The 23,983-nt window shown below is 38.1% G+C and overlaps 1 protein-coding gene across 5 annotated transcripts in view; it reads right to left on the bottom strand.

Annotated features, from left to right (window-relative positions):
• Nucleotides 1–283: 283 nt before the first annotated feature.
• Nucleotides 284–23,983, bottom strand: part of LOC149556957 (uncharacterized) — a 154,136-nt gene continuing 130,436 nt past the window's right edge. For 2 of the 5 annotated variants that reach the window (XM_089831596.1, XM_089831598.1), the window contains 4 exons: nucleotides 3,742–4,008; nucleotides 2,079–2,283; nucleotides 1,624–1,916; nucleotides 284–1,533 (listed from right to left, as the gene is read on the bottom strand). In XM_089831596.1, the coding sequence (XP_089687722.1) occupies nucleotides 589–1,533; nucleotides 1,624–1,916; nucleotides 2,079–2,283; nucleotides 3,742–4,008 (1,710 nt within the window). In that variant the 3' untranslated portion in view covers nucleotides 284–588. Of the gene's footprint in view, nucleotides 1,534–1,623; nucleotides 1,917–2,078; nucleotides 2,284–3,741; nucleotides 4,009–7,449; nucleotides 7,781–7,917; nucleotides 8,284–23,983 lie in introns of those variants that run through there. The other 3 variants (XM_089831599.1, XM_089831597.1, XM_089831600.1) reach the window with 3 other exon arrangements.

The raw sequence follows: 23,983 nt of genomic DNA, 5'->3' as shown, positions 1-23,983 counted from the left end.
AATACTTTTAACATTCTTCGAGGCATTTTATAATCACATCATCCCCATGATTTCTTCTTAGACAATGAGATGAGCTGTATTACAAAAGGGATTAGTACAGTTGGAATGAAGTTATCCATGGACTCTCATAATAAATTATAAACTAAAAGATAAGTAATTCTCAGAATCGATGTGCTGGATAATTCTCAAATATATTTCCAATATGTATCTGGATTCTGTCCCAATTTTTAATTTCAAGAAAGAACAAAATGGAACACAGAGAAAATAACCTGTGAGGGTTAACTTGCACAAATTTGAAATCTTTAATCATGCTAGAGAACTTAGCATGCAATATATATGTACATTGTTCATACCAATTGACACGGCCAACATATAATTTTGCAAAACTAGTAAATATATCTGTTACTGCTTTTTATTAAGAATGACAACAGGAATCAGAGCAATATTTAGTAGACAGCAACCATGACTGGAGAAATCAGTGTATCAATTTCTGCTTTTGTATAAGAATAAACGATTGGAATCAGAAAAAAATTCTATAAACAGCATCAATGACTAAGTATATCAGACCTGTTGAGCACCCTTCATTAATCACCTACTGTCCCCTGAAGACTCAGCCACCGAGCTAGATTTTTGTGACATCAGATTAGTAGTTCTGTGTTTCTGAGGCAACTTACCAGAAAGAATAGGGATACATTCATGTTTTTTAGTTTCCAGCGTAAGATCATTCTCTTCCTGAAGCAATTTTCCAGTTTGCTGAAATGGACTCTCCCTTCTACGCTTCCTTTGGAATGTAAATCTAGTAGGTCTGATATGGACACATTGGTCAAGAATGCTCGTGCTTATTTTGATCTCTGAACTCTGGCCTGCTTCAATATATCTCATCTGACTAGGACAGCATTTTGAATCATCTGCTGCAGAAGGAATTCCAATTCCAATTTCTTTATCAGATTCTTGTTTAGTAATATCTAAATGTGCCGATATTCGAGTTTTTTCATCACTGTGAAGAGCCTCTATTAAAACTCCGTCACCAGAAACCTGGTTATCCACAGTCTCTAATGCTATGCCTCCATTTTCAGGAGATGAATCAACAGTGGACCTGCACAATGTAGACATTACACCCATTACATCATTGACAAGCTCAGTAGAGATTCTGCAATCATCTTCAAAAGTGATGCCTGGGTTCTCCACTCCAGAATATATGGGTATCTTGTCTCCAGAGAGAATCTTAGAAGATTCAGATCCCCATGTCTTTGTTTCTCTGTCTTGGGGACAAAATGACGCATTACATATTTCAGGAAAGGAAGCCAAAGCTTGTTGTTTCTCTTCATTTCTCAGTTTCACAGTACTTTTCTTAGTTGCCACTGGTTTGTCTTCAGTACCTGGAGAAGCATCAGAATCTGAACTTGGAGATGGTTGTACCTCTCTCTGGACTAAACCACCCTCACATGAACCACATTGCCCAGTACAAGTTGCAACCAATTTGCTTTGATGAAGAAAATATCCAGCCTCTTCTTTTTGAAGAGAACTTGCATCCTGGAATCCCACATTAACTATCATATTATCAATCTTTGGACAAGGAACCTTCATTGAAATAGAAACATATCATGCTTTAACAGTACTTACAGCCACAGGCAAAACAGTTTGACCTTGATCACCTGCATCGCCTCCAACATGCACCTTCTCAATTGAGGATGCCGAAAAGTCATTCTCACCAGAAAGGCATCGTTTATTCTCATTTATTTTTAATGCAGGCAATACATCTCCAACTTCATTTATAGTTTCTCCATATATTCCATGGTGAAGTCCATTTGCAGACAATATGTTTTCTTCAGTCTTCATGATTACAGATGACAAATAATCTTTAGCACTAGTGTTCTGCTTGGAAAAGTGCCTTGTTGAAGATATCCATTGCATTGCTGCACAACCAGAATGGGCAAAACAAGGGATACAGAACACCCCACACTATGTTATGTAAATCGGTGGCATTGCTAACAGATAAAGAGAGAACTCTCTGCTCCTATTTAAATCCTCAGAAAACTAATCCAAAGCTCTAAATCTATTCATATAACTTTTCTTACTTGAATAGTCTGTTGGAAAACACATTGGAACAACACGATGTTCATCCAATGACTCTGCCATTGTTTGCATGTGCTCTAATACTTCTCCCTTTTCTTTCAACTCAATCATCAGCTTCTTAACTGTATCTTGTGTTGCTAGTAGTTTTGCCTCCATTTCTTGTGCTCGTTTCCTCTCAATCTGACAAGCTCTTTCTGCTTCAATAATCTGAAATAAAATCAATTCTTACTGCCTTTATATTTTTTTTATGCTTGGAGAATGTAACATATATAGACTAGCCAATGAACAAACTCAAGGCACTAATCTTTACTGGTTAAATTTGGTTACAAATAAAACAATATTAGGCTAGCGTAGGACAAACTTCATGTATGCTAAAGGTCTGCATACAGAGCAAACTTTATAAGAACAGATTTGAAGAAAATACACTGTGAAGAGTGTAATCATTCAGTGTGGTCTGCCCAGACCAGTCAACAAGTATTGAACTTGTGTAAGACTAATCCACACAGCTTGGTAGATACTACGATGAAAGCCAACATCAGAACATATTAAGGAGATAATTTAAGCAATTGTATGAGGCATGGAATATTACCAATAATTGTATAGTCTAATAGAGTTAGACTGCTTTTACAATGATACAAATCATATTAACCAAAAGTCCATAGTGATTGATTTGCTCCTTTTAAGGTAGATCACTAAGCTTCCCATTACTCCCAAGTTTGATAATGAGATTGGAACCCATGGAGAACAAAGAACTAAATAGCATACACAAAGGTAAGGTGAGAAATTCCCTTTCTCACACAACGGGTCTCAAGCCAAATTGAAACTCACTAAGCTGTAAACTCAAAAGTTACCTTTGAGTTGTATCGTATCATCAACAATATTGTTTTGACGAATAATATCAAAATCACTTGACCTTGCAAATATTTAAGGAAAAATTTCAAATTATGGAATAGAATGCATGTTTCAAAAATGTATATATTCCAGTGTTACACTAGTACAGGGGTACTTCGGGACGACGGGACCCCAGGGTGAGTTTCTGGGATGCGGGGAAAATGTGCCTCATTCTCGGGACGATGGGGGAACAGCCAGGGGATGGCGATAAGAGGAGGACAGGCCAAAGAGGGGTGTTGTATAGTGTACATATAGAACTTGAAATGCTAGTTATGAAATGATGTTTCAGTAGTTCACTAGAACATACCAAATTAAAATATTTGAACATAGCAAATTGCAACGTGAATTAGAACCATTGACATTCAACATAGTAGCATATTACATACCCAATAATAACATTCAAAAATCAAAATTCAAATAGAAATTCAAGTACACATCCCAACAGCAGCATGGTTGCGGAATGGCAGAGGTGGCGGTGCTTGGGTACTCGAGTACCCGATGCGGGGACGTCTCGGGGACGGGTACTTCAAGGTTTGGGAGGGGGGTGCGAATCTCCGGGTTACACTGATATATTCAGATTAAATAATTTCAAATCCAATCAAAGATAATTTGTAATAACATATTATGACTTACCTTATGCGTGATTTTGCAACTGGCTATAAGAACTTTATCTTTTATTAAAAAAAACTAAATCTGAAAAAATGAAAAATGTAAACTATCAGCCAAATTTGACTTTTAAGTTTCCCCATATAAATTCCTAGCTAAAATCAGTACCTGAGCATCCATGTTTTGCTTCAAATGTACAAGCATATTTGATGCTTCTTGCTTAGTATTGACCAAATCCTGTTCAAAATGTACGGCATTTCTTTCAGCAACCAGCACTCTCATTGCAGCCTCTTTCCCTAAATGCTGAATAATATCCATTGACGCCTGTTTAAGAGCTGACAAGAGTTGTGATTCAATAGATTCCACAAAGTGCTGCATCATCAATGTAACTCTTGCTTCAGCTTCACCTAGAGAAGGCTGGAGAACAGCCTTGACCTTCAAAAACAGCAGCATGTTTTGGATCAGTTAGTCTGAATAACACAACATTGTTTCTATAAATATTATGAGGATGCAATTATAAACTCCAAAGTTCCATTCAATTTTCCAGAATCTTTGTTAACGAAAGGATATTTCCACAATGTTTTCAGTAGAATACAGTCCAATCAATATTAATAGAGAAGGCGAATCATACACTACATATTTTCTTTAGGTTTAGACTAGCATGAACTAATCGTATAAGTCAAAATAACTGCCAGAAGAATGAGGCCCAAAATAATGACATGTCAAACAACCTCACAAAGCTAACTTAAAGCTTAGAAGTTAGAACAGAATGATGTAGTGAGGGACCTAAGGTTACATATTCATTGCATCATTCTGGTAATTTAGTCAACAATCTTAAGAATAGATAATTTTTCGCTCCTAATAGTTATTATATAAAATCAATCCAATATTGCAAAGAGAGAGTACTTATAATTTCCTTAAAAGCAAGAAAGTTCTTCCACCTCCCAATTTTCACATACCACTCCACGAGTGGACAAATTTGTACTTGGGAAACTGGGGGCCCTTGGGTCATAACTGGGGACCTGTCTGTAGCTTAGGCTTTAGTGGTATTGAAGCTACCTGCATGAGTCGCCTTATGTTTTGTACCACAAGCTGGGCTAGCCCTTGCCTTGGTTTATTTTGTATGAAGCTTCATAGAGGATCCTAGGACACTAATTTTTCAATTGTTCACTCTCTGCTGGTGGAAAGCCAGACATTTTTTAGATGAACTTGAATCTCACTTTTTACTGTACAACTAAGTTTCAGAATATAATTCCCTAAGCAAGCCATAAGAACACCATAACTCCCAAGCTGATCCCCCAATTTGTCAAATCTTTTATCAATTTTGGTGATCATTTGCATAGTTAAAAAACTCAGCAGACTTTTTATGAGCCCTTCACAAGGACTTATGAGCCCTAGGCATGAACTTGCATGAGTCCAACATGAGGACTTCCGAATCCTTCTGATGGACTCTTGATGCTGCCTGGACATGCCCAACAACTTATAATTTGGCCATTTGTTCACTTTTTGAGTCATTTGTTATTTGTGCTTGCCCAAAACAAGATGAGATGGAGGATGGCAAAGACAAGGACTTTGTTGTTGAAGAAAAAGAATCAACTCCTCATTCAAATACCTCAATGCCTCATTGTAATGTTCCCAATTTTTAATAAAATATTTTAATTAGGTTAATTAATTAAATGGTCCTAAAACTTAAATAATATCACAAGGACTTGTTTAATTAATTGATTTAATTAATAAAGGGGCCTAATTTTTACTGATTACCACAGGTGTTTGCCGTGTCAGCATTCTTTGTAAATCCAAAGGGGTATTTATGTGTAGCATGTAGGAATTTGTTAGTATGCGATTTAAATTTTTTTATTGTATAGCGAATTCATGTTGGTGTTCAATATTGTTCGCCATTTTGGAAGTGGAAGATCTTCCCTACTTGGGTTTTCTTGGTTTTGGTGGGATTCAACCGTCACCCTATTATGTTCTCTGTATTACATTGCATGGACCTGGCGAATCTGTGTGCCATCATTATATGCTAGTATAAATTCTTAGTTCGGTGTTAATTGCATAACTCTGTGATTTGGCGAATATCTCTATTGACATATATCTTGTGCAATTGGTGTTTCAATATTTGATTGGCATCTATCAATTCCCTCAACAACATGATCTATTACCACCGTACGACTGCAAGTATTAAAACAAATTGTAGTACAGCCCATACAATGCCTGCATCACACAACACCGTACACTGATGACATTCCACAAAATTGTGCGGCCAGCATAATTACCACACACACTCTCAGTCACGCAAGTCTCTCGAGGTAATATACTCCCTGTCAAGTCTCTCTAAGTAACATACTCTTAGTCATACCAGTCTCTCAAGGTAACATACTCTCAGTCATGCCAGTCTCTCAAGGTAACACACTCTCAGTCACGCGAGTCTCTCGGGTTAACACACTCTTAGTCACATGACTCTCTTAGGATAACACACTCTCTGTCACACAAGTCTCTCGGGGTAACATATTCTTTGTCACGCAAGTCTCTTAGGGTAACACACTCTTAGTCACGCAAGTCTCTTGGGTAACATACTCTTAGTCATGCGAGTCTCTTGGGGTAACATGCTCTCAGTCATGCAAACCTCTTGAGGAAACATACTCTCAATCACGCGAACCTCTCAAGGTTAGGAACATTACAATGGTATCAAAGCTGGTGATTCTACCACCTGATGGGAGAATTGAGAGTTTGGACTTGGGTCATGTTGGGGTTCGAAATTTTGGCAAAACTGAGAGCCTCGTATAAGCAAAAAATCTTAATTGCAGCCCTTGGAATCCTATGCCAAGCGAGAAAAATCTTCATGTCATCATGTTTATCACCAATAAATAAATGTGTGCACTCATTTTTGAACCTCCTACAATCAGCTCAGAAGTATATACCATATGTTGGAATTTCAAGAGTACACATGTTTACCAAATTTGCAAATAAAACATAATCCTAGATGACCATATTTGAAACCCAGTGTTTCCATACATATGAATCCTTATGGCTACCCACTAATTCTTACATATTCTGTATACTACAAAGTTCTTATATTCCAAATTTCAGATTCATGTGATTTCATTTGTTAGTTTTCCTAAAGCTAGTCCGTATGCATTTTCTTAAATGTATCGAAATAATTTTTAAGTGGTCAGCTTTACAAACCTATATTTCATTACCAGTCTGCTGCAATACCCAAATAATTTTCTCGTTTAATTGTCTTCATACTTATGGACTCATGTTTCTATGTGTAGAGCCCCATTGATCCATTTAATATTTTTCTCGGGCCTAATCTATTTTTCATTTTTCGATTTTATTTTATTTTATTTTGATGTTACAAATGTATCAAAATAGCCTTCCATATAAACTAATATTTTAAACCAAGTTCACCTTCCCCATCAAACATTGCTTTTGCAACAGACTTCCATCTGTGCATAAAAATCTGTATAATCTGGGAAATACAGATTAAATATCTAGCGATGAACATACTTAAGCAGTGTATGAAGACAAGTATAAAAGACTATTAACAGTAACCTCTTATATGCAGAGAATAGAAATATATAAGTCGTCTCATATATCAGTGTTCAAAATGTTTCGGAAAGACAACAGCAACAGCAATATATGTGATTAAGATGATATTAAGAACTTCTGATATGAGTTCAAAATCTAAAGAGAGGAGTCCACGCAGGATAGGCAACAAAAAACAAGGAGTTTGATGCCACGATGTAAATGCAGAACCATAACAATAGGAGATATCTTTGGAAACATTTTTATTTGAATGCAAAACTTCAAATGGAATATATACAGGATAGAATTAGTGCGATATGCAAGAAACTTGAGATATCTGAAAGTAACCTGCATCCCAATTATTTTTCCCCAACAAATCTTAAGGAGCAAATTGGGTCCGATGTTAGTCCAAGAGTGAACAAAACTGTGAAGCCTTTTTGCAGATTGCTTGCATAAATTACGGGTGGAATGCATGGTTGTAGCTTTGCAAATTTCTGAACCATACCTTCGTGAATACCAAGGTCTCCCTTCCAGAACTCACCCTCATCTACAAACGAGCCCATTTGAGTGATATACGCAAGTGCTGTTGAGACACAAGCAGCGTTGGGAGTTTCTACCCGATGAATGAACTACGTTGGATACATGGTCTGTTCGGAACGATACATGTATTGACAAGAATCTAAACTTGAGGTAATACACAACAACAAGAATTGCCAATATTTGTCAGTAACAAATCATAGCATATTCAGAACATACGAAAAGGATGAGAAATTGGAAGGTGATGCAACACTGAAGAAGTTATTCCATGATATTTACCGGATGCGGATGAAGGCTGTCACTGTGTGTATGAAGCGTGCGGACCCATGAAAAAATCTCCGAATGGTAAGGTCAAACTCTGTACAAGAATGCGGATAATAATCCATGGACGTCAATGGTAATGAAGAGAGCTATGACGTCGATAATAAACTAATGGTATTAATCAATCCATTGCCTTGTCTGATTATCATTAATGTTTATGGCTAAAATGAGCCATGCGAGTAAGATTAGGAAAGATATATTAAATAATGAAGACTATTTAAAAAATTTGAAAAGTTGCGATTTGGATGTATATGGAAGGGAGGCGATGTTTCATTTTGAAAAGTCACATTTTCTTAAGATACGAGATATAAATAAGACTTATTCAAGCAAAAAGACGACACATTGGACAAGCATTTAATAAGAACAAGAAAATTTGTACGGAGGGATAAGGAGCTTAAATACGACTTTACAAGGTAAATTCAAATATTTTATTTAAGGCATGGAGATTTAAATTGTAATTGATTTGTCTTTTATAATTATTTTTAAAATTTTCTAAGCAATTTATGTCAAATAAGTGGACGAAGTCATCTATGGCATTTTAAACTTAATCATTGCAGATATTGTAAAATATTTAATTGTTTCCAAATTTGTGTCTAGTCTATCTCCCTGACCTTAGGAGTTAAAGCGCAATCTGGACTAGTTTAGAATTGCGTATATATATTTGATCCATCACGTCTTGATCATTAAACTGTTTACAGTATATGTGCATAGAACATTATAAAGTTGTACGTTATAATCTTCATTGTAGTTGACTTCGTTGCCTAAATAACCTAAAGCACTGGTCTTTTGATCATTAAGTATTGGATTTATAGTTCAAGTCAGAAAATCTATAACTCCTTTCTTACAAACCTCAAATGCTTGTCAAAACCTTATACAATTTCATTCAATTACACTCAGCAGCCAGTTTCATTTTAATTGAGTTCAAGGACTTTGCCAACCGAAGAACTCCCCAATGCTTAAATTCACTTTAGAAAAGCTCTGAACCAAGTGATTAGGTTCGAGGAGAAGGTCTACCTACCTAGGTGTAGTAGAGCTTGAAATGCAGGGGAATCAAGGTAATTCTTGTTTGTTGGCCAGAACTGATTGCGGAATCCTATCAAAGAAGTGGCATGCTCTTGGATTTCCAATTTGCAAATTTGGGAATTAACAAGTCTATTTCTAGCCGATTGGAAGGCACATCTTTTGGTCGAATACTCCAACAACAATTTTGCATGCAAATTGATAGATGGCGACATTTAGGATGATCGACACAAGATAGTCGATGATATTATCTACTACAAAGACAAAATCTTTTGGGTACCCAAGTCCAAGATGAAGGAAAGGATTCTGGAAGAAGACACTTGCACAAATATTGTTGAACCAACACCCAACGATCAGCCTAATGGAAAAAAGTGTTCTACCAAGGACCCTCCGAATAAGAAAGCTCTAGCGGTAGTTGCTCAGCTTCTTGGTGATGTGGACTTGATTAAGCATTGTTTGCAGGAGCAATATTTACAATTGGTTGAATATGGAGTTTACCTTTTGGCTAGGCCTGAGGCATACGTGATTGCCACCTCTTCGTGTGAAGGGCATCCTCGTGGAAACTACTAGTTGTACCTGAGCTATGAGATCGTTGAAGAAATTTATGAGCATGATGGTATGAAAGGTTTTGGAATTGATCATCAGGGCATCTCAATGGGATCCTAATGACTCTAGGCATGGCGTGTTTATATCAGAGTGGCGCAGCAAAAGCTTGAGTGATATTTACTTTTATCGCCTACATATAAGTGTGTGTAAGTTATCATGATGTGGCATGAAGAATTCGGTAGATACAACTATCCGCGATTGGTTTGGGATCCTGGAGATATATTGGGCAAACCATTTGATGATGGATTTCTTGAGGGCAACCAATCTTTGGGCAGCGAGGATTTGTAATGTCCCCAATTTTTAATAAAATACTTTAATTAGGTCAATTAATTATATGGTCCTAAAAATTAAATAATATCACAAGGACTTAATTAATTAATTGATTTAATTAATAAAGGGGACCAATTTTTATTAATTACCCATAGGAGTTTGCCATGTCAGCATTCTTTGTAAATCCTAGGGAGTTTTCTCCATCGGGGTATTTATTTGTGGCATGTAGGAAGTTGTTAGTATGCAATTTGGATTATTTTATTATACTATGAATTCCTATTGGAGTTCAGTATTGTTCACCATTTTGAAAGTGGAAGATCTTCCCTACTTAGCTTTTCCTGATTTCGGTGGGATTCCTTGTCATATTCCATTCTCTGTATTACTTTGCATGGACCTGTCAAATGCATGTGCCATCATTATATGTGAGAATAAATTCTTCGTTTGGTATTAATTGCATAACTTTGTGATTTGGCAAATATCTCTATTGACATATATCTTGTGCAATTGGTATTTCAGTATTTAACTAGCATCTATCGATTCCCTCAACAACATGATCCATTACCACCATATGACTGCAAGTATTATAACAAATTGTAGCACGACTCATACAATGCCTACAACATACAACACCATACATTCACGGCATTCCACAAACCATATGGCCAGCATAATTACCATACACACTCTCAGTCACGCCAATCTCTCAAGGAAACATACTCAATCATGTGAGTCTCTCAAGGTAACATACTCTCAATCACACGAGTCTCTCGGTATAACATACTCTAGTCACATGAACCTCTCGAGGTCAAGAACATTAGACTAATAGTTCAAAGCGTAAATTTTTTAGTTATATTAGGAGAGGAGAGAGGAGGATGTAGTCTTTAGTTTTCTATTTTTCACATTTGAACATATCATTCTATCTAATTTTATAAACTTATGCTGCTATTTAACTTTTAAAGTTTGCAACTATGATGATATTTCATTTAGTGAGTGTTTGAGTTTCATATGACATGCGCAATGTATCAATTAAGGCTCTTAAGTTCTCTTAATGCATAAATTTGTTTTTGTATATATTTAAAACTAGGGTTTTTTCCTTTTGCTGAGTCCTCCTGTGAGTCTTTCGTGAGTCCAAGTCTATTTTTTTGGTTTGCCAAGTCTGTGGTGAGTCCGAATCTTTAATCTATGATCACTTGAACCAAAACTCTGTAATTTTAGTGATCTTGGCAGAAAGGACCCTAAATTGGTAGCATCATCGGAGAAATGATCACAGGAATAAAAAATTGACTCAGTAGTTTGTGAAGGGGCAAGGTATACTGGTAATTCATACTCTGATTTACAGTCTTTAGCTTATGTGAAGGGGAGTATAATCATAGCAGAGCGAGTATTACCAAATTTTAAAGGAAATGGACTGCAAAACTGAAAAATCCAACGGTGGAGCGAGGACTACTAAAGTTCTAGGTCATTTGGTGTAAGAGACAAAGATGGGAGGGAAATTGGTATGCAAGTGGAAATTCTATGTGGTAGCAGTAGACACATGGAGATCACCGTCAGGAGAGTTTTGTGAGACTTTGAAGTAGAGAGAAGGAAAATGGAAATATTTATTGGTTGAGTGTTTCATGTACTTGAAAATCTTTGAGAATAGTAGGAAAGATGTGATCAAAGAGATCTGCAATGAAGGATATGATGTAAAACAGCAATAAGTAATGGGAGATTGATTGTGACAAAAGGGTATCCCTAAGTAGGGATTGGGTTTAATAAGAGAATTAATCACTAAGAATAATGTACAGGTTAATAATCTCATATGTTCACTATTTGCCAATTGTCTTGGATTGCAGAAATTAGGTTTTATGAAGGAAGCAATCATGAAGGGATGTGAGACATGTCCAAGCATACAGTAAAAGATCATTCCCAGCTGTCAAAAGTAAAGGAGGAGAATGGAAAAATATAAAAAGATATTTGCATTTATTTTCTATTTGAGAATAAGATTATAATATTCTGAACTTCATATTGCTGAGTATTATCAGGCAAATACTTCTGGATTATACTTGATGTTATTGAAACCGATACATTAACTCATTTAATTCTAAAAAGTTAGTGTGGGCCCAATTTATTATTGGGAGTATTGGAGCACATAATAATATCAAACGTCAGGCATTTAATTATTTTCAGAAGAGCTTGGCCGATGAAAGATGACATATTGGAGGCTATAGTTGAATTGATGTTTAATCCTCTTTATAAAATCTTCAATAAGGTTGTGGGAGGAAATTGCCGTGTATTTGTTATTGCGAAATTAAGATTGAGAATTTAGATTTAGAGATTAATATTTCCTGACTACGGACTCAAATTAATACTTTTGCGATTGACTTGGGGCTCTCTTTGTGCGATTAAGTTCAGTGAACACTGAATACCTTGTGTGCTTACTGTTTGCTGATCTCTGTACAAATTGAAAATGTTAACGGACTGTGGATTTGGATTCTTAACACAAAATTGAATGAGCATGTGCAAACCCTTCTATCCACCAGTATCAACATATCATTCCCACTTGTGTGCAGTGCTTGTTTCCACATTATAATGGCGACAGTGACCATTTTTATCAATTTGCTACCAAAACAGTAGTTTGATTGGAGCTGTAAACCAGTATTTCTTTGCAACCGTGACTGTATACTCTTTGTCATCAAGAGTTGCTTCAAATTTTGATGGTGGCCCAAGTAATTTGAACACATCATACTTATATGTCTAAAATAGAGACAACAAAATATTCAATGGGAAAGCCTCTATTGATATTTCTGGTTTGAGTCTACTATCTAAGACAGTTGCATTTAATATAGGTAGTAGAATGAATATGTAGTGCATCTGGTATGTCGCACATGCTTCATCATTGGCATTACTTCAATGTGCAGCGGCCATTTCATTAATTCCTGCTTCAAACTGCTGAAACAGAGGTTAGTGATTTCGGGCAAGGTGCAATAGATTCCTTTTCCTTTATATTGATATTGTCTTGGTTATATTGATGAGTATTAAATAAAAAAGAAGAGCATCTGGTTGCAATTGTTATGGGATTGCTATACTATTTGAGTGATGGCATTTCAATATTGAAGCACAACATTACCTTTTTGTTTTTATTAAATGAGTATTGTTGTTAGCATTCAACAAGTATTCATCTTACAAATATTCTAAACTGAAGTTTAGCATTCAAAGAAGTTGTTTGACAAAAATTAAAATAACCAAACATTAAATTTTTAAAGGAAATAACAACGCTATCCAAGACAATGGACTTGCCAGCCTGTGGAGTGTGCATCAGATTTGGTGAAATTCAGTTTGGATTTGGAAACAGAAAAATGAAGCCAATAGAAAATCAGAAAAGTGATATTTTCTCAACAAAATTCAATGATACATTTAATGACAATAATCTAAGGGACTTGTAGAAAGCAAAGGAAGCAAGAAATTGGCTCTTTTTAATTGGATTAAAATTGGAGTCCATGAAATTTCGTGGTGGTGTTCTTTCTAAATAGAGGTATTAGACTCATATTTGTCTAAAGTGGATCAATCAGATTTGACGCTTTTGAATTGGGATTTGAAGATCTCAATGCTTGCTTTGGTCCAACACAGGTTATTGGAACATCCTTCTGAAGAGGTGACACTTGCAGTTGCTTATTGTCACAGTGAGAAAAAGTAAAGACACCCCTTGCTATGATAGATTTTTTTACCCTTCCTTTGGCATTGGAGACTGCGAGATAAATGTATCAATTGAACCCTACTGCTTAAGTTGGGCCAACTCTTTTAAGTGTAATTCTGGATCCTTTTTGTCAAAATGATCAATCGAACTCTTTGTGAATTCCACATACGAAGTGATGGAAATGTTGTTTGTCATTGATGGCAAATATGAAATAAGTTCTTACCATGCAAATAAAAATGAATCATTGTGATTAACACCTCAAGCAAGAAGGAATCTATAGAGTAATGAATACAAGACTTTAAAGTTTAAATTAAAGATTTAAACTTTATATGGCCAATACACAACTATGATAGTTATCATGTCAATCTATCTTAATACGAAAGTACAGATAGCATACAGGTAGCAAAACGAAGATGAGGAGAAAGTATCATTTTATGAACATGAAGTATATATGTGGTGTATGTCGCCATGAAGTGACTGAGAAAAGGCAATAATGTAATTCCTGTAGCTATGTAATCATCCATTCACTGCTGAGATTCAAAGCACACCAAGGCTGGGAATTTATACTAATCATGTTATATATAATCAGCAATAAACTATTGTTAGTTTCATTTCCTTGAGTATTATAGAAGGCTCGACATACCTTGGAATGGCATCTCTGCAATAAATTCACATCATACACAAAGAAGTATCTTTATCCGTTGAAAATCAAGGAAGCTCTGTCGGTATTTAAGGGTTAACTATGTCTGCCAACTCTCGACACTCGTATGATTGAAGATAGAACAGTAATCATGTTTGAAGACCAATTACAATGATAAAAATGGCAAGAAAAATAAACCTTGGTCAAATGTCTGTGGGTATTGCATAAGACTTGCTGAAGAGGTTATACTATCTCAAACAACAAAGAAAGCCAGTAGTCAGAAAAGTAGTGAAATAGAAAATTGTAGGAGGATCCACGATGATGCCAAATAAACAGCATGGAGCATGATTCGGAGGCAAACAAAATCCTATAAAGGCAGTGATTATAATTATATTTGTCAATATAATTGATTTTGAAGAAAAATATAATCACTGCAAACATCCTAAAAGTATACGCAGCGTTGGAAAAGACTCAGCATTGTGATTAAAGAAATGACAATGAATACAACTGGCATCAACTAGTATGGGTAACACTCAGTGGTTTCATAAATAATTTGATTGACACAACAATCAATATAATGGTGATGTAGTACCGAATGAAGATCACCCACTCACCACACCGACTAGGCAACGATGGAGTTTATATCAATAGAAACAATAAAATTTCGAAGACATCAGACTGAGATATGATCAATAGTAGAGAAGCAATCGAAGGAATAAAGAGAAACCTATAGAAATAATAATAGAGCGGCAATACAGCTATTTGCTATGGTGAAATGATGAAAATAACGTCATGTATTAGCAACAATCAAAAGTGGTCAACTTCTTGGAAAATAATTTATAATTCAAGACAACTTGTGCGACGGTGATAGATTATCAGTGACAAGTTTCGATAGTGAACGATGGACTCCATTCCAGTCAGCAACCGCATCTTCCATGTCATCATTCAAAATCAAGAACGAGTCGGCATAGTTGTTTCAATAAAGAGACCGTCCTATGGATTAAGATGCTCAGCAATGAGTGAACAAAGTGAAGCAATGGATTCTGAAAAAATATGCCATAAATTTAAGTGCTTATAAATCTCCAGACAGCAGCATTTAACATCCACGTAACCATTCTTTTGAAAATCAATAACTATTGAAGTTCATTAAAGACAAGGATGATTTATTAATTGAAGAGGTGCGATTAAGTTAAAAGAAAAATAATTAATTATTTATTGAAAAAGGAGACATCCTTTCAATTCAAAAGGCATGACTTTTAATATAAAACATGAAGATATAAATAAAAATGAGTGAAAAAGAATCAGAAGTAAGAGTCAGTGGTTAAAATAAGATAGTGGAATGTAATGAAAAGTAAAGAAAGAAAAAGAGAAGTCTGTGGATGTGAAAATGGAGAAGATTGAAGAAAAATAAATAAAATAATAAGAAGCCAGGAATTGAAAAATAGTAGAAGTGTCAAGGAGTATGAGAAGATGAATTATGAGAATTAAGAAATTAAGAGTTTTTGAGTGTAGATTATAAAAAGAATATTAAGACAGAAATATTTGAAATAAAGAGTGGGGAACAGAATAATGGTCTGAAAATATACAATCACATGTATTCTGAACTTATGTGTGTAAAGGAAGATTCAACGAATCTGAATTTATATATGTGTGTAAAAGAAGACTCAACGAAGGAAGGGTGTGTGTCGAATGACTAATACAGATATAAGAAGAGGAATTATGTGCTAAAAATATCCATCATCAATTGAGTTAGCAATAGTGTGAAGGTGGAGAAACAATTTGTGTGCAGTGGGTTGGTGCTCACGAAGACAACAGTGGAGGTTGCTGCTTCCAGTAGGTTGTAACCTGCAAAGTGTGGGAGTTGGAGCTTCCAGTGAGTCAGTGCTCATAAACATAGAGGTTATAGCCTCTAGTAGGTTGTAGCCTACAAAAGCATTGTAGAAGAACAGTTTATATAAAAGCATTTATTTTCATGATTTTCTCCTGCATTGGGTTTCCAGGTAAATCTTTGTGTTATTGTGTTCAAGTGCATAAGTGTTGATTTCAACATTTTGAAGTTAATTGTTTGGATAAAAGTTTAAATTGAAAATTTGTTAATATACTAATTCACCTCACCCCTCCCCCCCTCTCAGTATATTTGTGTGCTCTTCAATTGGTATCAGAGTCAGTTCCTTCTATAAAGCCTAACCACTTGAAGGTAGATCTAATGAGCATACATAGGAAAAAGGAAAGGAAATAAGAAAAAAGGAAACTCAAAGAAGAATATTTATAATAATGCATCGACTGCTAGAGCTGAAGTGATTGTCAATGAATTCTTTGAAAAAGAAGATAACTCTATATATTGTGATGATTGTGTTGAGACTATGGAAGAAAATATGTGTGGTTATATGGAGGCAGACACATGTGATGAAGTGGTACTTGGAACACACATAGTGGCATAAAGTAATGATACGATTAATCAGGATGACCTTGTAAATGATGGAAAAGAGGTGCTTGTTAATGGAAGTAATGAATCAAATACAAAAGAAGTCTCAGATGATGGAAACCTCAAAGAAGGATCTTCTACATCTACAGAAGATGAAGAAGATACCTATAACGAAGAAGAGGATGTTGATATCATGGAAGAACTTCATTATGCCTACAAGAAAAATGGATAGCTTAAGAAGAAGAATGCAAAACAAGAATCACAAATTCAAGAATTGTATGAAGCCCAAAAAGAGTCAAGGAAAGTAATTGAAACTTTGAAAGAACAATTAGAGAAAGCCAAATTGTTTCAGGAAGAGATGATAAGAAAGTTAAATGCTAAAGAAGAGAAGATAAGATAAGATAATGATATTAATGTCCAACAAAAGACCACCAAAAGGTCTATGGGACTTGAGGGTTACAACAATGAGGTTGACAAAAGCAAGAGCACCTAACAGTGTTCAAAAATAAAAGCATGCAACAAAACAAGAAGAAAAGAAACAAAGAGAGGCCAAGACAAGATTAGGAGTCCTTTCTAGGCAGAAAGAACTCAACCACAGAAGGATAAGCCTACCAATGGGTAGAAGCTTTGCTCTGTCTCTGAGAACTCATAAAGGAGTGTTGCTGTTGTAAATAACTGGTACGGAATTTGACAGATCTCGTAGATCTAGAATGGTCGGAGGAGTTGTTAGAGCTAGACGACCTTTTCACACCACGCAAAAGAGATAATGGTTTGAAAAAGGTAGTAAAATGAGCTAAGTAGAAGTATGTCGATGAGGAAGTAGTGACTGTAGAGTGCTATTATGGAGCAAAGTGGCCTCCTGAAGGTAAAGTGCAAGACACCACTGATCATAGTAACTGAAGAAATCATAAAGAGAGAAACACTCTCGAACAGACAGAAAAATCTCCCTCTGATTTCATAGTAGATAGGACAATGGAAAAGAGAGTGAATTTCTGTCTCAATCTCATCCAAAGTACATAGCTTACAGATCTACTTTCCGCTATCAATATAATGGTTGGTCTGAGCCTGAAGATGGTGGGAACCAACTCTGAAGGACCCCAGGGAGATATGCAGGGCATGAGACCACCGCCAAGAAAGGTAGCTAGGACAAACAATAATCCCATCAGAAATCCCCAAAAAGTGCTCTACATAAAAGGACATCCTCGGACGTAATCCAACAGGCAGGTTAATCCAGGTAGTGGCAATATAAATGTCAAGTCTGACATGCTCATTTAACTCCTGTCATGAGGGGAGAAGATGAGCAGGGGCATTCAGCGAGAACTAGTAAGGGGGAAAGCGGTTAATATCTATCCCAATTTATCCCAGCAAAGAAGAGGTATGTGCATACCAACAGCGAGCTCGAGGACCAAAATCAAAACTCGCAATAGTAACCGAAGAACAGTAAGCCAAGTAGGACTATCGATCATGGTCACCCACTGAATCTACAAAACCATGTAGACGATGGAAGAACCAAATCAGATAAAAAATGGCCGCAAGACTGAAAGGATGAGCGCCAAACTTAGCAAGAATGATACTGTGAGGAGTAAACCTGTGACATCTAATGATGCGCCACAAAAACAATGTTTGAACTTGCTCGATCGATGTCCAGTCAGAACCAAGCCCCAGACCACAGACCCATAAAGCACTGTTGGTCGTAGAAGGGAGTCGAAGAGGGATAACTTGGACGAGGTATCCTGAAAGTGATGTCTAAAGCACTGTTTCTCAAGCATAGCAAGAGATCCCATACCCTTGTTAATCCGTGGCAGAATCGCCGGTCTCATACTAAACCACAGCCCAAAATACTTAACCCCCAGATAAGTATAAGATGAAGTTATCTCAATCTCCTGTCCCTGAAGAAAAAAGTAAAGATGGGAAGTCTTCAAGTAGTTAAAGATCATGACTTGAGTCTTACCTAGATTAACCACAAGCTATCACTGGTCACAAAAGGAAGCTAAGCCATCAAGAAGCCTCTTTAAACTGTTTGGAGAGGAAGCAAGAAGAACCACATCATCTACAAAAAGAAGAATGGAAATCAGGACCTGATGTAGATAGCAACCATCACCTGGGAGTGAAGACTTCATAAGGAAGTCCTCAAGATCATCAATATACAACCCAAACAAAGTAGAAGAGAGAGGACATCCTTGCTTGATCCCAATAGTGCTATGGATCGGATCCGAGAAACCCTTAGGGGTTCTAAATCTGCCAATCACAGTCTCATACAATCTCATAATAGCAATAAGTAACATATCAGAAATCCCAATCTCACAAAACCTCTCAAAAAGGGCCATCCTAGGAACAGAATCAAAAGCTTTATGAAAATCAACAAAGCAACAGTAAACCTTCTCTAATCTGTGTCTAGCCTCCTCAATAATAGCTCGTAAAGTGAAGATGTGGTCCATGGTCTGATAGTCGATCTAGAAACCAGCTTGCCCTCTAACCCTAGAACCTATCCTGTCAAGTTCACCTATCAACATAGCATTAAGGGTTGTCGCATAAAGTTTGGCAAATGTATGCTCAATCATGATGGTTCTGTATTTCCATGGATCTGAAACCGGACCAGTCTTATGGATACGATAAATCAAATGCCTGGACCAAGAAATCGGGAACTCGATGCAAATCACTCTGTTGAAAAGAATAGTGAGATAGGGGCCCAGAACCGAGGCACCAAACTTGAAGAGTTTCGCCTGGAAACCATCCTCATCCCCCGCTCTGCTACATCTCAATGATCTGATGGTCTCATAAATGCAAGAAGGGGTGAACAAGTGGCAAAAAGGAGGCGGGAGGGGGTGCAAAGAAGGTTGCCCAAGGATCTCATAAAGAGCTGCAGTGTGGAAGGCAAGGGAGTGAAAGTCGAGGGTGGAGGGCGGAGGGGAACAGCGGGGAAAAGGGTGCATCAAAAGAGCTAGGGGTTGCAGATCAGCGTGGAACAAAGGGATTTGCACTGCGAAGCGATAAAGGAACGTTTCTTCTTACGAAGAAAACGAAGGTAAGACAAACAAAGGCAAGTAAAGTCAGGGGAGTTGTTTACAGCATAGGTTAATTAAGAAACGCACACAGATAGTGAACACGAACACAAACAGCAAAACTCTTCTTATTATTATTCGCATATGCCAGAACATTACATTATGCTTTAATGATCTCATGAATACAATGCTTCCTGAAAGGGTTATAAATACTTTCCGAAGAACATTCCCGAAGGAGTCCGTTGGCCACATACATGTTGCTACATAACAAAAATCTTTCTGAAGGGACTCGTCGGCTACATAACAAGAACCTTTCCGAAGGGACCCATCGGTCGATACACAATTTCCTTTCCGAAGGGACCTGTCGGCGAATACACAATTTCTACCGACGACATCATCCCCCCCAAAAAGAAAAGTCGTCTCCTGACGACTATTACAAAATCTCTGAGACAAATCAACAACCAAAATACATTGACTGACTAACTAGTCTTCAACACTGTCACCTTAGCCAATCGGACATCTGACCTTGATAGCCACCTGTGCGGCTTTCCGCCTTCCAATTCCGAGTACACTGAACCAAGTGTCGCTGCACTGCCTCCAACTCGATGATCAGCTCCTCCCGAGCTCTCTACGCATCCACCAAGACAGCTTCACGGCCAACACCTACTCTCAGTGCCTCTGGTACACAGACACTCCATGCTTGCAGCAGCTCTAAGTCTTCTCAATTGGTCAGACTTCCACGACTGATATCCGCAATGACTGGGGGTCCAGGGCGCAATTCCCCCGGCGGGGTTGAGGGGCAGCGCCCCTCGCCACCAAGCCCAAATTAGCACTCTGAAACCCACACAAAACTACACGGAACACACCATTTCTGTCATTTTCTGCCGATTCTACACTCTTTCTGGCAATCGTTGGTTTTTCCTCTACCCTGTGGCATCATCTATTACTCATTCTGAGCATTCTTGATTTGTCGACTTTTTTTTTTTTTTTCATTTTGGAATACTTCCTGCCACCCTCTGTTACATTACATCCTTAACCTTGTACGCCAATTCCTTATGCAATAACATGCAGAAGTCGTACGCCCAAACCATGAAATTCGTACACCAAGTTTTGCCTAAGAAATCTGTATAGAAATTGCAAGTTACAGGCCTTCCCAAATTCGTACGTTGGAGAAAAAACGTGTAGGATAAATTGCAAACCCCTGGTAATGTTCCTACAATCCATAGAGGAACTATCAAATGCATACGGCGGCAAGGGTAAATGTTTCACACAATCCGCATTAAGCCATCCAAAAACCGCACCCCAATCTTCAAAATCTGTGATCTTGCAATCCAAATCCATACACAAGATATGCCTGAAAATCCATACAATCACCTCGCATTCCCAACTGCAATTTCCGTACGCTGCTTTCCTTAAAAAATCCGTACAGGAAAATGGCTCTAAAATCTGTACGCAGTGAATGATGGAGAATGATTCAACAAACCGTACAATGCCCTTCAGAGTTTAGTATGGTAACTTGACCCTTCCTCTACTTATAAAATCCGTACAACTATATCTGATGGAAACCCATACGCTAGCTACCTTAATATATTTGCTTGAAAATCCGTACCAAACACAAGCTTATAACAAGCCGTACGGTATCTTCCTCCAAAAAATCCGTACAGCAGCCTCTTGAGAAACTGTACACTGCATTATTGTTATAAAATCCGTACATCACATATTAAAATCCGTACTGTTCCAAGCTCCAGAAAAATTCGTACATTGCCTTCACTTCAGCTTCTTCCAAAATCTGTACACCGTACGAATGCAAACTAATGAAATCTGTACTGCATATAAATCCGTACACTTGCCAGGGAATCCGTACAGGAAAAGCCGTACATTCTCAGACTTTATAATATGCAAAAACTGTACACTTCCTCCAAAACCGTACGGTGAATAGTTAAGAATCCGTACAGTGCTTTGTTTCCAAAATCCATACAGTAGCTTTTTCATCACTTTTTTTCTTTTTTTCGTTTTCATTTTTTTTTTCAATAGAAAAGTCAGTTTTCCCTTCCACCGTCGACATTGTCGGTCTGCAACGACGAAGGGGTCACCGAAGGCCATTCTTTGACGCAGAAGTCTTCCGGCCGTGGTAAACCTTCAGCTTCGAGCCATTCACCGCCTGAGGCACTTCCTGTCCATCCAAAGTCCATAATTTTATTGCTCCATTGTCCCCTACTTCCCGTATCTCATACGGGCCGACCCACTTAACTTTGAACTTGCCTGGTTTGATCTCATTCCGGTCATCGTACTTCAACACCCACTGTCCGAGTTGAAACTTGCTATGCCTGTTTTGCGTCATCTCCATATCGCCCAGTTTGTTCCCGAAGCTCGCTACCATGGACTCGGTCAACTGCCCCTTCTGTCCGTCAATAACACATTCACTCTGTACTGCTACAACTTTTATTGAACCCTTCCTCTTTGTTGCCTGTGCAGACCGTATCGTGTGTCTTCCTTCTTGCCGGTACCTTTCTGCTATATCTGTGGTTCGACGTAATACTTTCTTCTTGCGCAGTCTTACAGTAGAATCTTTCCTTCTTTTGGGTTTGTACTGTATGTTTTGTACTTCAGCTTCAATCATACCCGCGTTTCCTTCTTCGGCTTCTTTGTGTTGCTTCGAACATTCATTTCCTCCTTCGGCTTCTCCATGTTCCTTCAGACATTCATTTCCTTCGTCGGCTTCTCTGTGTTCCTTCGGACATTCATTTCCTCCTTCGGCTTCTCTGTGTTCCTTCGGACATTCATTTCCTCCTTCGGCTTCTCTGTGTTCCTTCGAACATTCATTTCCTTCTTCTTTCTTACCTTCGTCGATCCTTAGCATATTACAACTTGGAAAGAGCTCGTAATCCTCTATCTGCCAATGGTAAAGACCATTTACTGAATCCAAATCGTAATCTCCTTCCAATCGTAGGACTCCCTCCTGATCGGGTTCCATACTCTGCCTCCTCTCATCATCTTCTCCTTCAGAATTCGACAATAGAGCTTCTTCTCCAACCATCTGAGTGTGTAGATCGATGACATACTTCCGGCCTTTGCTTTCAAGTGATAAAGTATTTTTCTTCCAATCGTGTTTTGCCTTGGCTTGTATCAGCCACCCCCGGCCCAGAATGGCATCATATCCTCTCCGCTTCAGTGGAATAATGACAAAGTCCAATAGGAACGGTTATGTTCCAATCGTCACTGGTTGCGCTGTGAGTACTCCCAATGGCTTGATTCCATGTTGATTGGTTGTTAACAACTGGAAGGTAGGTGGCCACAATGTTGGTTGTCCCAACTTTTTCCAGGTATCCTCTGGCAGCACATTGACACCGGACCCTCCGTCCACGATCGTGTCCGTTAGCACAGTCCCGAGAATGCCCATTTCAACAACCGCCAGATAGCGTCCAGATGAAAGAGCTAACAGCATCGGATCTTCTGCACTTGCGCCACTTTCCTTCTCCTTTTTGTCCACTGTACTTGCTCCACTTTCCTGCTTCCTTCCATGTTCTCCTGGTAGTTGAGCAGCGGGAAGGATGTTTGTGAGTGCCGATCGGAGCTGAGGCATAGTGAGCAACAGATCACTTATCCTGACGGGTATCTCGAATTGCAATATTTGCCCTACAATGTTTTGTTTTGCGCAGTTCCGTACGGAGGTACTCGGAGTATCCTTTAGGTGTGCCATTTCTATCTGCATTGCTCTCTGGATCTCTGCCCGTGCTTCCTCCAATCTCTTCTTTTCCTCCGTCGGATCAGGGTTTAGCTTCACCTGCTTCCGAGTGATTGCCAGAACTTCTTTCTCGTCTCTCCCAACGGTAATCAAGTTTACTCCAGATTTCGGGCACTTAGCATCGTCATGATCACCAGGTTCACACCATCGGCACAACTTCGGTGTGTTCGCCGTTGTGCACTCTTGGGCAAAGTGACCCCACAGATTGCATGTGCGGCATTGAACTATCGGCCGACCATTCGCATCATACTGAATTCGACTCCTTCCACCTGTATTGTTGTTGCTGCTGCTGTTGTTGTTTTGACCGTGCCGATTGTTTCTGTATCCGCTCAATGTGGCACCTTCCGTACTAGTGTTCCTGTTCCCTCCTGAAGGGGATGCCTCCTGCATGAGGAACACTTGCTGTGGTGTTCTTGATTTCAGGTTGAAAGGACCATAGTTCCAAAAATCGCCATGAAATCGCCGAAATCGCGATAAGATTCATGGCTCCCGATTTTTTTGGAATCGGAAATCGCTGGTGGCGATTTTTTCCTGTGAATCGCCTGAATCGCCAAAATCGGCGATTCATGGCAAAAATCGCCAAAATTGCCATCGTGAATCTCCAGAAATCGGCCGCGGCAGCAAGGATAGAAAGTTCAAT

Source organism: Cupressus sempervirens, chromosome 5 (assembly GCF_028749045.1).
Source record: "Cupressus sempervirens isolate cs-2001-9-10 chromosome 5, ASM2874904v1, whole genome shotgun sequence".
Taxonomy (NCBI): Eukaryota; Viridiplantae; Streptophyta; class Pinopsida; order Cupressales; family Cupressaceae; genus Cupressus; species Cupressus sempervirens.
This window is presented reverse-complemented; position numbering and strand designations above follow the sequence as displayed.